Source organism: Dermacentor silvarum, chromosome 6 (genome assembly GCF_013339745.2).
Source record: "Dermacentor silvarum isolate Dsil-2018 chromosome 6, BIME_Dsil_1.4, whole genome shotgun sequence".
Lineage (NCBI taxonomy): Eukaryota > Metazoa > Arthropoda > Arachnida > Ixodida > Ixodidae > Dermacentor > Dermacentor silvarum.
Genome location: NC_051159.1, coordinates 110,859,163 through 110,874,749, shown reverse-complemented (window position 1 = coordinate 110,874,749; position 15,587 = coordinate 110,859,163). Strand labels below are relative to the sequence as shown.

Genomic DNA, 15,587 nt, shown 5'->3' with positions numbered 1-15,587 from the left:
GTCGAGGAAACACATGAAGGGACAACAGAATAGGACTGTGGAACCTGATTAATTCGTGTAACTTGCTGAGCATTGCGTGCTGAACTTGCTGAACATTGTTTAGCACGCGCTCCTTGGTTCTTCGTTCATACTCTTCGCTTGTGAACGGTTCACACAGCGCTCGTGTCTGTCGTCTCCTCTTGTCCCGTTCAAACGCTCTGTTTCCTTGCATAAGCTTGTACCAACCTGCCTAAGTTAGCACAGTGTTTAATAGAAACTGAATGGTGATGCCCTATATAGTCGCTGCAAAGCGCTAATTGAAGTTAAATCGAAGGAACGATGTGCATGGTCGCTGCTGCTGATCCCGCCGTGCACCAACCTAGTCTTTTCTAATCTCCAGATATCACAAAATTTTCTTTGTCTCCCCTATGGCGAGCGCATAGGTGTCCCTCTTCAGAAGGCCGCTTATAAATTGCTGTGTATCTTGTTCTGTCTTTATGTTTAATAATAATAATAATAATAATAATAATAATAATAATAATAATAATAATAATAATAATAATAATAATAATAATAATAATAATAATAATAATAGAGGAAGGATGCACGAAGGTGCGATTATGCACTTGTGCATCGCTAAACTCCGTACTCCATACATCAGCGAGCAAGTGTCATCGACAAGAATGAAGAAATACCCAATAGGGCAGGAAGTTGGGTAGGCAACTAGTGAGTGCCCGAAGCGAGTGAAACAAGTGCAATGGGGGGTTGTTTGCATGTCTCGCCAGCGCTTCGAGGAAAGTGCGTTCGAGCTCGTTGTTGCGCGCGCACCGTTCGAAGAGCAACCGGGGCCCACTGGACGACGCGCACGAGGCGACGGCCTGCCATGCCGTCCGGCTTGTCATGCAGATGAGGCGGCCCGCGCGCAGCACCGCTGACCGCCCCGCGAGCACGCTGAATGCTCCGCGCTAACGAAGTGCTCGATGGTATAGAAAGCGGAGGGGGTGGCACTCTAGCTGTGTCGCTCGAGCACCCTTTTGCACTCCCCCCCCACCCTTCGTAATTGTGGCCGCCACACAGACGGACGCCTGCTGCAGTGACCTATAGACCGCGCCGAGAGTCCTTCTATATAATGCGTGCGCGCGGTGAGCGGGTCTCGCTTCGCCACATTGTCCCGCCACCCGAGAAGCAAGCCATCGTGATCGAGAGGCGAGCGGCACGGTCGCTTCCTTTGAGACGGTTGCATCAGGAGCGCGCATCTGCCGATTTTTGATGTCTCTGTCGGGAGCCGCTGCTGAGCGGGCCGAGCTTCTCGCGGGCTTGCTGCTGCTTCCGCTCGTGCCGCATGCATGCCGGCGTGGCTCGGCGCTTGCTTGCGCGACGATGCTTTTGATACGCAGTCAAAGCGTGCGGCCAGCGCTATATGCTGTATAGCGACCTCAGCGATGAAAGCGGTGCGGCTATGAGCCGTTATGCGAGCCTCTGCGCAGCGGCGAGATGGAGCAGTGGAAAACGGCGCTGTGTTGTGGTTCATCGTGCGACCAAGGCCGGCTCTTTCCGTGGGTACAGCGTTCGACGCTTCCGGTAGAAATTATGCCGCTTCGTGAAAGGACAACCGCAGTCGATCGTGGATAGCGCACATACATAACAACGTGAGCTAACAAAGTGTGATAGGGCGGTGCACTTCTAGCGCTCAAGAAGCAACGTTAGATAAAAACGCTATCTCGTATACATCTGTCGAGGCGAACGATAGGCTGATATCACATTTCTAATCAGAGAAATTTGATCCATTAAATTTTTTTCTTTGCTTTCTATGATTCGACCATTTTGCGGCGGCCGCACAAGTTTTGACGTGACACTTCACACGCGTTCGCTTTGTTTTCTATACTGCTTAAGTGAGAAATTTAGTGCTTAATTGTCATATTTCCCAGCGACTTCTTTTAGGGAAAAACTAAATTTGTTAACCGCAAGCCGTCCTAACTTGCTAGCGCTATAGCCGTTCGTCGACGAGCCCTGAGTCAGGGAACCGATCGCGACATACAGGTGATGCGAACGAGTCAAGTTTCTCTCTCTCTCTGAAAGCGGGCATCGCACTTCAGAAAGCGAGATCGAGTTGTTAAATGGCGAACTTGGTGCCTCGGAGGCGCCTCATCTATCGCGATAGAGGGGGACGCGTCGATCAATCCGCGCCGCGCACAGCCTGCTTCCCTGCTATCACATGTGTAAAGAACCGAGCTTCTCGCGGACAAGGAGTGCGAGGAGAATGGCTGGGAGAGACGGAGAAAAGCCGGGAGTTGGACCAAGCATCGGCCGCGCAAGGAGGTAAATGATGCGACAGGCACCTCTTTTCTGGACGACAAGCATGTAGTCAACGGCACTGGCAGCATCAGTAGTCAGTGGCGCGTCCGACTGGGGTTCCTCCGAAATATCGGCGATGCCCGCGGCGGCATCGAGCAGCCGCGCGCTCCGCGGTGCTGCAGCAGTTTCGTGCATCGCTGTCGACCCGCGAGCGCTTATGTAGAAAGTGGTGATCACGTACACATCGTGACGTTTCTGCCCCTCCATACCATTTCAAGTCCGCCTTATGACCAAAAAGCGTTCGTCAGTGCACACTATAGGTATAAGAATCATTAGGGGCAGGCTCAGTACTTGCACACAGCTTCAATCTCATGACGTTCCCGGAAAGCGACAGCGAGGAACCGATACAGCTCTTCGCCCATCTGCGCATCTCGTTAAGAGATCGAGGATACACAGCTATGGGCGATCCAGCGCAGCTTCCGGTAGCTCTGCTCGGAACTGCGCGGGGGAATGCGGCAGGCGGTAGCCGCTCGATCGGGCCGCTTGCTGCCGCTGCGGCATGCGCCACGATTTACGACTCAACGGCGCCGCGTCGCTGGAGGCCCGGCCTGCTATCGCGTCTCTCATCGAACTCGGCGGCCACCGCCGACTCTCGTGCATGTGACGCGTCCGCGTGGAAATGCGCCCGTCCTCGCTTTTGTGATGGGCGAAACCCCCCCCGCGGGCTTTTTGCAAGGGCGGAACACTGCGTACGTGCCTGCATGTTGTGTGTGCGTGTATGTGTGCGTCGTACGGTGAGTATACGTGTATGAGCCGATGGTGCCTGAACGGTCGCTGGCTTATACGGGAGCGAGTTTTCTGAAATGAAGCGCAGTTTTCTCGCAGCGTTATCGGCGCTCCGAGAGCGAGCAGGATTAATTAAGACTGGGACGTCTCTCGAAGCGTCTTGAAGGGAGCTAGCAGTCCGCTGCTTGAGAAGCAAGCCGAGAGTTGTCTGGATTTACGATGCTATCTCGATCGTCGTAAACTCGAAAGAGGGCCAAAATAGCAGAGCGCCGCCGGTCGCTCGTGGAAACAAGGCGCTTGGATGCTCCCGTGAGAGCGGAGAAAATGTGTATTGCGAGGGTCAATTTGTCTTGGAGCGTTTTATCTGCAGTGACAGTGGGAGATGTGTTATAAAATCGACTATCCGTGGGCAAGAGGCAGCCTTTATTTGCCTATCTGCTTTTTTTTTATTATATGAACTATCTTATTTTGTAATGCGAAATTCAAATTGCAGAAACACTGCGTCCTTCTACGGGGATTCTCTTATGCAAGACACATTATATACGGCGGTGTTTGACCGCCAAATGCACTGGTCCATTCGAAGATTCAAGACCAAAGAGTTTTTGTACGATATCACGAGCTAAGTTCCGCTTGTAAAACCGAACTTCCGAATTGTGCTGGCCGACCAGGCTAAGCTCATTACAATTCAAGCCGGCAGATAGCAGTCATGTTGATAAAGGAAGAAATCACAAGAAAGAGATGATCAATTGAGGGACATGCTAGGCTCAAGGCAGTGGAGGGGGGGGGGGGGGGGCATACATTTCAAAAGCATCACTTGCGAAACACAACATACAGATCAAAGAATGTAACATTGATAACTTATTCACGAAAGTCTATAACTCTATAGATACAAACAATTGATGATTACCAATTCATCTCCTAACATAAGCAGCAAGCAGACACTTTTTACATCAACGATCGCGGCTATATATATAGCCGCGATCGCAGAGAAATGGCGCGCGAGAGCACATTTTCGTTGACTGGTAGCGCTGATAATGGGATATGCAAGGCGACATTCCAATTAACCAAGACGACAAGGTGTACCTGAAATGGCAGCCGGACTTCCACGGGCCTGCGTTATGAGATTGTCTTAATTTTCTGAACGTTGCAGGGTGGATGGCGTCATCCAATGAAGCTATTCGGTGACGCAATCTCAGGCATTTAATACTGAATCTTTCTGTACAGCTTCCTCCTGATGATTTATGTTAGTGCTTTGGTTTCATATGTCAGGTTCCTCATTATCTGATGTCGATTGTATTCGAATGCACACGGGTTTACGCGTCATGTCCCGAATGCCTCGCCACAGGTTCCATTTGGTTTTTGTTTCCGTTAGACGATGCTCGTCAATGGCTTGCCGCCATACGGTGGTCCACACGAATAATTTCCCCGGGTTTGCGGTCCCTGGACTGTTCACCGCGGGATTCCGCAGTGCAAGCCACAGCATGCAGGTCCAGCGCCGGGAACGTGACGTCATCACTCGGTCACGTGGGTTTTGGTAGACCGTCGGATGATAACAACGGACGCCGGGTTTTCCGCTCCGTGGGGCATATAATGCTGTCGCATTAATAACAATCTAACCGCGGGGAAGCGATGCATTCGCGAACTCACCGAGCAGCTTGCTGACGGCGCTCTGCGAGGACAACAGGTGCCGGGCGAAGTCGTACGGTCTGAGCGAGTACGGCGTCAGGTCGGGAAGCACGCGACCCGCGGCCATGGCGGCCTCGCTTCCGCCGCCGCCCAGGCGAGAAGATGCCAGGTAGACGGGACCCAGGGCCGCCGCAGCGGCTACTGCAGCAGCTGCCGCGCTGCCTCCGCCGCCTCCTGCGTGAAAAGTTGCCGCATATGTAAACGCCGGAGGGAAATAAAAGAGAGAGTGGCAACAAGAAAAATGAGGCCGATTAAGGACGATGAGCCCGGTTGGCTACCCTATGCAATGGGAAAGGGGGCGAGAGGAAAAACGAGTAGATGTAGAGAGGGAGAGTTAATAAATGCGAACGCAGTCTATCTTTCCCTTGTCTCTCTCTTTTAAAAGGTTCGTCACTATGTCACAAGCGGTCACAGAGACCGGTGAACTTCGAGAAGCGCATCAGTGATTTTCTGGCTTTCCGCATGACAGGCGCGCGCGTGATAATGGTGCCGTAATCTTGTGCTCTGTGATAATCCTGTTGTCTATAAGACTCAAAATGGTTCGAAGAGCAATCCTTCGCTGATCGAATGAATGCATTTACAACAAGTGCTGTTGCAGTCAGCAGCTGTCCCCCATTGCAGTTAGAAAGGAAGAAGTGCTGTGCGAAAGCAATTCGTACTTGGAACTCGCACAGTGACGTGAGATCACTGCCCGATGAAAGTTTCACAGTTCCACGTAAGGGTCCTATGGCTGCCCGGTGCCCGCTGCTGACACACGACGTGCGCTTGGAGGTTTACAACAAACACAATCGTGTCTATGAGACTACCGGTATTTATATTATTAAGAATCATGCTCAGATGCAAGAAAAAATACTTTAAGAAAAGGCCAGACAAAAGAAGACAACTCTTCTTCGTAGCAGTGATGTCTATAGCAGTCACAAATGAATGTTAAAAAAAAACGATCAAATAGAACGACCGAGTCGCGTTCTATGCGTACTATAGCCATCTAGCTACACTAGAGGGCTTTCCTGTTGACGGCAGACATATAGAAATCACCAGAAACAGTACCATGAAGCTTCACTGCTAGGCGAGGTGGTTTTACGTGCTAAACCACCGTTCCGGTTGTGACTGAAACCGCGATATAGGAGCATGATTTCTTTAGCATGGAGGGAAATCACAATCTTATGAGGCCGTCTTATTCTCTTATTATGCAAGTTATGACGACACCATGATAGTGCAATTCGCTGCCGTTGCTGGAACAGGGCAACGAAAAGATGCAGAAGGAAATTATTATTGCGTGTTGCATGCATAGCCGTGATGCTCGTTTACCACCAGAAGCGCTCCTGAAGAAGGTTGACATACAAGAAAGATCATGGTAGATGTCGTGGAAGTCTGTCACCAACGCGAGCTCCAGTTTATTAAGCCACTTTACGCACTTCACATTGCAAGGAGCGCTTTGGATCGCCTGAACTGAAATTAAGTTTTTTTTTTTTTTAACGTGCAGATTTAGAAATCTAAGTATATCGGCATTCGCCTCCTTTGGAATGCGGTTACTACGGCGGAGAATGTCGTTTGTTTGAAAATAAGAGGCTCACATGAATGAGATATATTAAAACCGAGTTACCTATACGAGAAAACATGCTGCATTGCCTCGCTGTGGCTTAACATTGTCAACGTTGTCCGCAGATGTGAGCCCTAAGGCAAGTGGTAACAGCCAATTTTATACCGATGCATGGCTCCCGTACAAACGCGTCGCGTGGCCGACGCGATCAAACGGGGCAATTGCGACTGGATTGAATGACGACTTGGGCTGATTGCAGTGCTGCAGGACAGCTGCGAGACACGACAGGAAAGGGAGACAGTCAAGCCCATTCAACTAGCCTCTTCTTTTTTTTTTTTTTTTTTCTTTCTTGTTTTCAAAATTATTTTACGAGAACATCAAGAGGGCGAGCGTCTCGAGCACTGCTCCTGGACTCAGGGAGACACGACCGGAAACCGAACGCATGATGATAAGTGTCCGCTGCGGTTCGTCGCCGTCGTCACCACGACCACAGGTGCGCGCCGCCGTCGCCTTTTCAGGACGCACCATCGAAAAAGGCGCTCGCGCGCGCGCACGCGCTCTTTTCGAGAGAGTTTCGTGGTGGCTGCTTGCTGCCACCGCATCTCTCTTCTCGAAGACGCCTCCTCCGGAAATGGGTCCGCGGACGCCCGCTTCGGGGCTTCTTTTCAATTTGCGCCGTCGTCCTGCGGCTCAAGCGCCGCGCCCCTTTTCTTCGACGGCTGCGGCGACAGACTGAGGCGCGGCACACACTATACTAGCGAGGAAAGAGAGAGAGAGAGACGGTGGCTCGTCCCGAAGAGCGCGGCCCGTTCCGTACACAGGCAGCCGCCGAGCCTGTGTTTAGTTCCGCTTCGACCGTCGCGGTCACGTCGTTGCCACATATCACCGCTTGAGCGCGTGCCCATAAGTACTACATACACGGCTCGTGTGTGTGTGTGTGTGTGAGTGCGTCTTCGCGCGTATGCGCGCATATGGACGAGCATGCGAGTCATGCCGTCTGACGCTCATATACCGCAGTGTGTGCGCGCCTGTGCGAGCAAGAGAGCCAATTTTTTTTTTTCTTTTGATTTGCTTGCAGCCTGTATTCGCGCAACATTAGAGCCTTCCGGTAAAGATTGCTGCTGGACTTCCGTTCGTCCCGTCCGCAGGACGATGTGACGACGAAGACGGCTTCCGGGCGCGGTAAGGACACATGGCAATGCGTATTCTACGACCATATTGCGGTCGAAGCACAAGTGTGAGCATTTCGAAAACGTCGGGCTCAGAAGCACGCGGGAGTGTTTTCTGAGCAGCGCAATCACGCGGCGGTCGCTAACATTTGGCACTCTATCATCCCATACATATTGATGAGAATCTGACAAGAAATCGAGGGTTTGGATTTGCTGTAGTGTTACACGCATAGCTTCTGTGAACTATCGTCCTTGTTATGAAAGAGATGTTCCTTTGTAACGACAGAGCTATCTAGCTCTACACGTGTACTCGAAATACACGGCAATCATCGGGATTATGGCGGTGTTCTTCTTGGCATTTAATACGACATAACCCTCGGTAATGTTTCGGATCCGGCGTTTTAAGGAACCCATCGTAATGTAACAAGAAGCCTTCTCTCTTGTCACTGAAATAGGTCGGCACGATGATGCCATTCTTTCCGCTTCTATTCTGCCCGAGTGAAAAAGTGTAACAGGAAGGTCCTCATCGCGGTCCACTCGAGCACTCTGTACAGGGAGCAGGAGATCTTTATCTGCAATTAAGTTATTAGTGGCGCGCCTTCTTTTCGCCTGCTCGGTTTCTCTTTCTCGCATGTTTACAGTGCGTCTTTTTAAAAACCCGTTGCACGCAAGTGCTCCAGCTTATCACGCGATAGACTTGTGCTTTAGCACCACCGACACGAGTGCTGCAAACAGGCTGCACGTGAGAGTTGTGTGTGTGTGTGTGTGTGTGTTACGCTCGCACGTGATAGAACACTGTTTTTTCTTCTTTCTTTTTATTGGCGGGGGGGGGGGGGGAGTGGAGGCAGTGCACGCAAGGGCAAGAATAAAGAAAGATTAAGGGATACACACGTATGTATAATCTTTAAATAAGTAAGACGGAAAAAGTGAAGAACATCACGAAAAGTTTGAAATCGCTCTTCAGAGCAGGTGATTACCCTATAGGCTATCATCCTTACTTTATGTTCTTCCTTTTCCAATGTCATTATTTCCGTTGTTTCTCCCGCGCATGCCGGGTTTGACGTGCAACATGTGCACAGCAGACAGGAGTAATGTCACATGCACGTGCAGGCTTTATCGTAAGTATCGAATCCATGGTGAGCGTGCCTGTCGTTTGGTCGTGTACTGAGGCTTCTGTGTAGAACTCGCGTGGCTGCAAAGCCACAGAGTTTGAAAGGACAATATTTCTCTCTCTGCTGAGCTTCAGACAGCCAGGACATGCTATACAGCGGACGTGCAACAGCGCACTGCGTCAGATCTCACGCGAAGTGAGGCTACGAAATTATTCACAAAGACCTCACCTACCTCGCCGATGCATGGAACAGGAAACTCGCAACGGGAAGAACTGAACGTTATATAGTAACGGCGTAACACGATATGTAGATAAATCAATAGAGCCGGTTACAGCGCCACCAAAGAAAAGAAGATGGGTGGGATTGGGGAACGTGTAGGGCCGGCCCAAAAACACGGGTTTAGTGATTTAGCTCGGCTGCGTCGGGAGGGCCTGTCGCCGCGATAAGTGTGACGAATACGGTGCCGGGTCAAGTGCACAAACAGCGGGCCGGGCCGCGAACAAGAAGGATCCGCGCTTATAATTAAATTCGGGCCATCGGCCGGCCGCTCTGCGTGGTGATACGCTGGGCGACAAAGTCAAGATATGCAGGCAGTGCTCGAGCCTCCAGCCACCTATATGAACGACCGACCGACCCCGCCTCGAGGTTGTTTACGATGTGGGTCCCTACAACACCATCGCAGAGAGACCACGTTGACTCTTGTCCTGCCAGAAAAAAAAGCAGGCAGTATTGTGAAAGCTGCGGCCTTGGTATGTAGCCCAGCGGAGGCCGAATTGACAAAACATCGCTTACGCCCATATGTGTATACACGGAAGATTACGCTATATTGTTGGAGCGCATAGCTATCCAATTTCAAAGACGTAGCCGCCGTGGTAGCTATGTGGCTGTGGCGTTACGCTGCTGAGCACTAGGTCAGAGGTTCGAATCCTGGCCCCAGCGATCGCAGTCCGACTGGGGCGGAATACAAAGGCTGTCGTCTACCTGCATTTAGGTGCACGTTAAGGAACCCCAGGTGGCTGAAATTATTACATAGCTCTCCAGTGCGGAGTCTCTCATAGCCTCAGTATTGCTTAGGCACGCTAAACCTAATGAATTCAATGACCATGGTTACACGCTTATGCGGTGGGTCTATTACGTAATACAAATGCCTGACATTCTTGCACAGTAATAATCAAGTTTAGGCGCACTTCTTCGATGTCTATTGCTTTGATTTTAAGGGTTGGTTCTAGGACTGCGGATGTGAGCACGGCATTTGTAACTCCTAATTTGCAGGTGCACGACATTTCGAAAAATGTGCACCGTTTAACAAAAGTTACCGTCACACGAATGACAGCCAGTGGCGCCTTCCGATTCCGGGTCGATTCCGGTCTTGCTTTCAACAACTCGATCCAACCACCGATTGGCCAACGCCACGCTCTGGCTTTAAAGACGTTGCACCATTTTATATTCAAACAACATAGAAAAAAAAAAGCGCTTTGGAGATCCCTGTCCGAGGCCTTACTCGCGGCGACTGTACACGTCACACGACGAGAGAAAGAAAAAAAAAAAAAGATAACGTGGAAGAAATAAAAACAACTAAGAAGCGGCCACGGCGTGGCACAAGCTTGTCGACAGGCGTGTCATGTTTTGGCCCGGGGCCTCCCCCGCCGTGTCCGTCCCTTTGGCGCCCGGCTGAACCGGATCGCGGCGCGGCTGGGGCCTCTATATACAGGCCGGCCGCGTTAAAGCTGGAATGGGGCGATCGGGGGCCCGGAATGGACATCGACACGCAGCATTGCCGCGGGACCTCGTCGACGTCGACGGCCGTTCGGAACTGTCTCTACCTGCCGCTGCATACACACACATGCGCCGCGCTCCTTGCCGGGGGTGCACGCGCGGCCGGTGCGTATAAATATAGCCGGACATGTAGTGTACTACACGAGTTAAAGGGGGGCGCCTCTCGTGAACGGAAAGAAGGCGAGCCGGCATAACCGCCGCCGAGGGCTGGAAACCGCGCGGGGACACCCCAAATTACAGGTGGCGCGGTCCCCTCGGCATGGCTGACCATCCGAAACACGACGACATCAACAAGAAACGAAGCGATGCAAAGGAGATGAGAGAGCAGCAACATGCTTTCTTTTACGCAGGCTGCTGCTTGCAGGCTGGAGTGTCGCCGGTGGTGAGAGCCGCTGACCGCGGGGTGGGAGCGGCGACGCAGTCATTATACGGGGGCGACAAACGGCGTTATCGCGCGATTCGCGCGCGCGACAACGTGCGTATAGTAGTATATATATATATACGCGGGTGGCGGCGGCACTGCAATCAATCTGCCTCTTCTTGCGCACGCTGCTCCACGAATGCGTATGCGTGCGTGTGCATGTGGTGTGTGTGCGTGCGTGTGTTCGTGCGTGCGTGCAGCGGACAGCGCCGTTTTAGTTAGTCGTATCACTTCGGTGCTCGAATTAGGCGCTGCAATCGTTCTCTCCCTTTATTTTCTTCTTTTTTTTAATGTTTGTACCATCGCGAAATCCCGTTTTCGCTCAGGGTGACGAAAAAGGAGAGGGAGATGAAACGATCTAATAGGCAGCGGTGATAGCGTGATGGTTGCGATAAGATGGATGGTCCCTTCGTCGGATCGGCCGCGCTTTTTTCGATGGCAGCGCGAGATACGGACGCGTTTTTCGAATTATGCGCCGTGTCGGCGTTAATGCTGCAATCGGCGATGCTGGGGTGCAGGGAACGCTTTATTAGTCAAGTGTCACGATCTCACGGGAAAAGATGAGGCGCGGTGTGAATAGCACTGCATTCTCTGCCTATGGCAACTACCTCTCCTTCGAGCATTCGTGTCCTTGTTCGCGCTCACGGGCTCACTTCCTGCAGGCTGAGTTGCTGTCGTTGAGGGACTAATGCGCTAGGACGCCTTCAAGGCTGCAGACTTTCCGGGTTTTCAGTAGCTGTACTGTGCGACTATGCTAGCTGCTGCCACTTTATGGTTGGTAAGAGTGTACGCGCGGATGCACACACACGTGCATGCGCCCGCAGCTTCATGAGCAAGCAAAAGAAGACACCCGAGGTGTGATGGTGGAGGTGGTGATGTTGCCACAAGCGGGGTTAACCTGGTAGACTTGGCCGGCTGTAGCTCCGCCTGAGTGTCTTTTTCAGTTTCCTTATATCTGCCACCAGCAGTCATAGAGGCATTAAGTAATCAAGGAGTATACAGGAGGGATACGCGAATATCCTGGCAAACATCTACAAGGATTCAACAGCTATACCTTGGATCTCCACAAGAAAAGTAGAAAGTTACATATCAAAAAAAGGGGCCAGGCAAGGAGACACAATCTCTCCAATGCTATTCACTGCATGCTTAGAAGAAGTATTCAAGCTCTTAGACTGGGAAGGCTTAGGAGTGAGGATCAACGGCGAATATCTCAGCAGCCTTCGGTTTGCAGATGACATTGTCCTATTCAGCAACAATGGGGACGAATTACAGCAAATGATTGAGGACCTTAACCGAGAAAGTCTAAGAGTGGGGTTGAAGATTAATGTGCAGAAGACAAAGATAATATTCAATAGCCTGGCAAGGGAACAAGAATTCAGGATAGCCAGTCAGTCTCTAGAGTCTGTAAAGGAGTACGTTTATCTATCTCAATTACTCACAGGGGACCCTGATCATGAGAAGGAAATTTACAGAAGAATAAAGTTGGGTTGGTGTGCATACGGTAGGCATTATCAAATCCTGACTGGGAGCTTAGTACTCTCGTTGAAAAGAAAAGTCTACAATCATTGCATTCTACCGGTTTTAACAAATTGGGCAGAAACTTGGAGGTTAACAAAGAAGCTCCAGAGCAAGTTAAGGACCGCACAAAGAGCGATGGAACGAAAAATGTTAGACCTAACGCTAAGAGACAGGAAGAGAGCGGTGTGGATCAGAGAGCAAACGGGGATAGCCGATATTCTAGTTGACATTAAGAGGAAAAAATGGAGCTGGGCCGGCCATGTAACACGTAGGATGGACAACTGGTGGACAATTAGAGTTACAGAATAGATACCAAGAGAAGGGAAGCGCAGTCGAGGATGGCAGAAAACTAGGTGGGGTGATGAAGTTAGGAAATTCCAGGTGCAAGACAGGGGTGATTGGAGATCGCAGGGAGAGGCCTTCGTCCTGCAGTGGATATAAATATAGGCTGCTGCTGCTGCTGCTGCTGCTGCTGCTGCTGCTGCTGCTGCTGCTGCTGCTGCTGCTGCTGCTGCTGCTGCTGCTGCTGCTGCTGATGATGATGATGATATCTGCCACCATGAGTCGATAAATCGAGTCTCTCGCAGAAATGTGAAAATAACGTGTACACTGATTTCCTTACGCACTATCCTCGGTACTTGCGCGCTAACTATAACTTTTCTACACGTTCGTGCGGAAACTCTCTCTCTTTTTATTTACTTTTTTTTTCACGCTGTCCTGAAGCCTCTTTATTCCAGAGCAGAAGCGCTTGCAGGATCACGTGAAGTGCTCTACATATCGCCCATTTGGTGGCACCAAGTGAAAGACGGACGCGCAGCACGGCTGACCTTAAACGCCCATGCAGGAGTGTAGGCCGTTCTTACTATGTATTGGAGAATGGCTTCTGTAGGGCTAAACCCTTTTGAAACACAGAGCTTATGCGGCGGTTTGACCAACACCACCTAGATATCACAAGGCCTACACTCTCCGATTCATAACGTCATGCTATGTGGCCCGACTCCCATAGAATCTAGTGGGGATGCTCCCGCCTAAGCGACAGTGATTTTTACGTCACCGCTTTCGTCACGCCAGCCTTGGCAATGGAAATTTCGGGCCAGGTAGCATCATCATCATCATCATCATCAATTGGAGATCGCAGGGAGAGGCCTTCGTCCTGCAGTGGACATAAATATAGGCTGATGATGATGATGATGATGATGATGATGATGATGATTGCTCCATCATCTTTGTCTCACACATTGACCTATAGATTGCTCGCAGCATTGAAGGAACGGAATGAGAACGAGAAAGAGGGTTGTCTGGTTCCTGGATGAAGCTGCCTTTCGTCTAATTAATCTGCTTTAAACACCTTTAACTCAAACCTTCATATCTCAAGCACCACTTGGCCTACACAGATGCATTGCATCTATGGCAACACCTTTCAAGTATCTCGCCCAACAACATATTTAAGGGATACGTTTTGTTTATTATGCTTTCTTTACTTCTTCTAGATCGTAGCATTGTTTTTTTTTTCTATTTTCGAGCTCATTAGCACTCAAGATACTAATGTTACAGTTTCTAAAGCATCAACGCCATCGTTCACAGACCGTAGATGCAGGTCTTAACGCCTTGCACGCCATACTAAGGTAGACTAGCTGCTTTTCGTTATTCGTCCTCTTCTGCTTTCTTTCTTCTTTTTTTTTAATTCTGTCTACTGCCACTTGGTTGGTGTAATAAAACGATGCAAGGCATGGGTCGTTTTGCGTGTATCGCTATTCCGTCAGAAACCTTAACTCAGATGGTTGGAAGTGGCTTGTGTAACGTACTAACGTGGGCAAGGCTTTTCACTAAGCATGTCATAAATAAGGCGCATCATGTTCGAAAGTAATTACGCTTGGGATATTGGAATCTAATAGAGTACGCGTGCTCGAAGTTACGCGTTTTACCAGCTTCTAATTAACGGCACCGGGATGGATTTTTTTTTTCGAGGTCTCACGGTAGCTGATGAAAAGAAAGTTTAGCGCGATCTTGTTATCGGCTAGATCCGTGCAAACGAGACGAATGACCCCGGATTTTTCTTGGGCAAGAGGTAGTGACGATAATAATTGATGGGGCTTTGCGTCCCAAAGCTGCGTATGGCTTAAGAGCTCGTGACGCTGTTACCCGTTCTCCTGTTTAATCTTCCCCACCTATACAGGATCAGACTATAACGTGAGCCGAAATTCCAGAACAGGTGTCGTCATCACTTTTCTATTTATTTATTTCCCATACTGTTAAGTACTTACGAGCTGTTACAGAGTATCACTTCTCTCGTCTACAGGAATAAGATCGCCACAGCCCGATTGGATCCTGCAATTTCGTGCTTTGCAGTGGGACTTCGTGTAGCCGTAAAGTGTGGCAAACGGAGCAAACCATAACAGTTTAAAAAAAATTGTTGAGCTTAACGCCCCCGAAGCTGTACTGCGAGTTATGAGGGACAGCACTGTCGAGGGCTCTCAATTAATTTGTGCCACCTGGGGTTCTTTAACGTGTTCCCAAGGCTTGGGAAACGAGCACTTTAGCGTACCGCCCACACCGGAATGCGGCCGCAGTTGCCGGCAATCGAACACAGAACCTCGCGACGATGATGATGATTATTATTATTATTATTATTATTATTATTATTATTATTATTATTATTATTATTATTATTATTCCCGTGAACATACATAAACACCACAAATAGAGAAATAGATCAAAGAGAAAAAGGAAGCGAAAAAGAATAGGAAGGCGCACCCCAACACATCGGACCACACGCAGAGTATCGCCGAGCACTAGGGACGAGGGTCTATAGCCCCGTGGTTGAAAAGTATTCCTGCAAAGCTTTGTAACTATTACATCGCGTTCAAGCAAGACCAAATCGTTGAGCGGCAGTTCGAGTAAGATAGTTGCTTGAACTTGTTCGGCAGCACACAGCGATAACTGTTCATGAAAGTTGGAGCAGCGCAACGCCATATAGGCATGCGCTGAGTCACCGCCGGGAGTAACGGGTGAACTTGAAACACGCCGATGCTGGAAGCTCTCGGCACAAGCAAAATTATGCTTTATACGGAGACCTTACGTGTGACATATTTGACCAGTCGTTTTATATAACGCTCTCGCAGGCTACAAGCGGTATTACGTGAATAAGCGACTTTAGCGGTAATAATGTGGCTTCATAATCGCCATTTGAGACTACTTCTGTGTCGAAACAAAACCCGCAAGTCCAATATCCAATAATGGCACATGAAGATACGGGGGCCCCATATAAAAGCCTGTATGAAGGGAAGTGTTTGACCAAAACTCGT

General features: G+C 49.9%; 1 protein-coding gene across 2 annotated transcripts in view; it reads right to left on the bottom strand.

Annotated features, from left to right (window-relative positions):
* LOC119455846 (paired box protein Pax-6-like) overlaps positions 1–15,587 on the bottom strand; it is a 108,948-nt gene that overhangs the window by 37,189 nt on the left and 56,172 nt on the right. For both annotated transcript variants that reach the window (XM_037717353.2, XM_037717354.2), the window contains exon 2: positions 4,708–4,920. In XM_037717353.2, the coding sequence (XP_037573281.1) occupies positions 4,708–4,920 (213 nt within the window). The remainder of the gene's footprint in view (positions 1–4,707; positions 4,921–15,587) is intronic.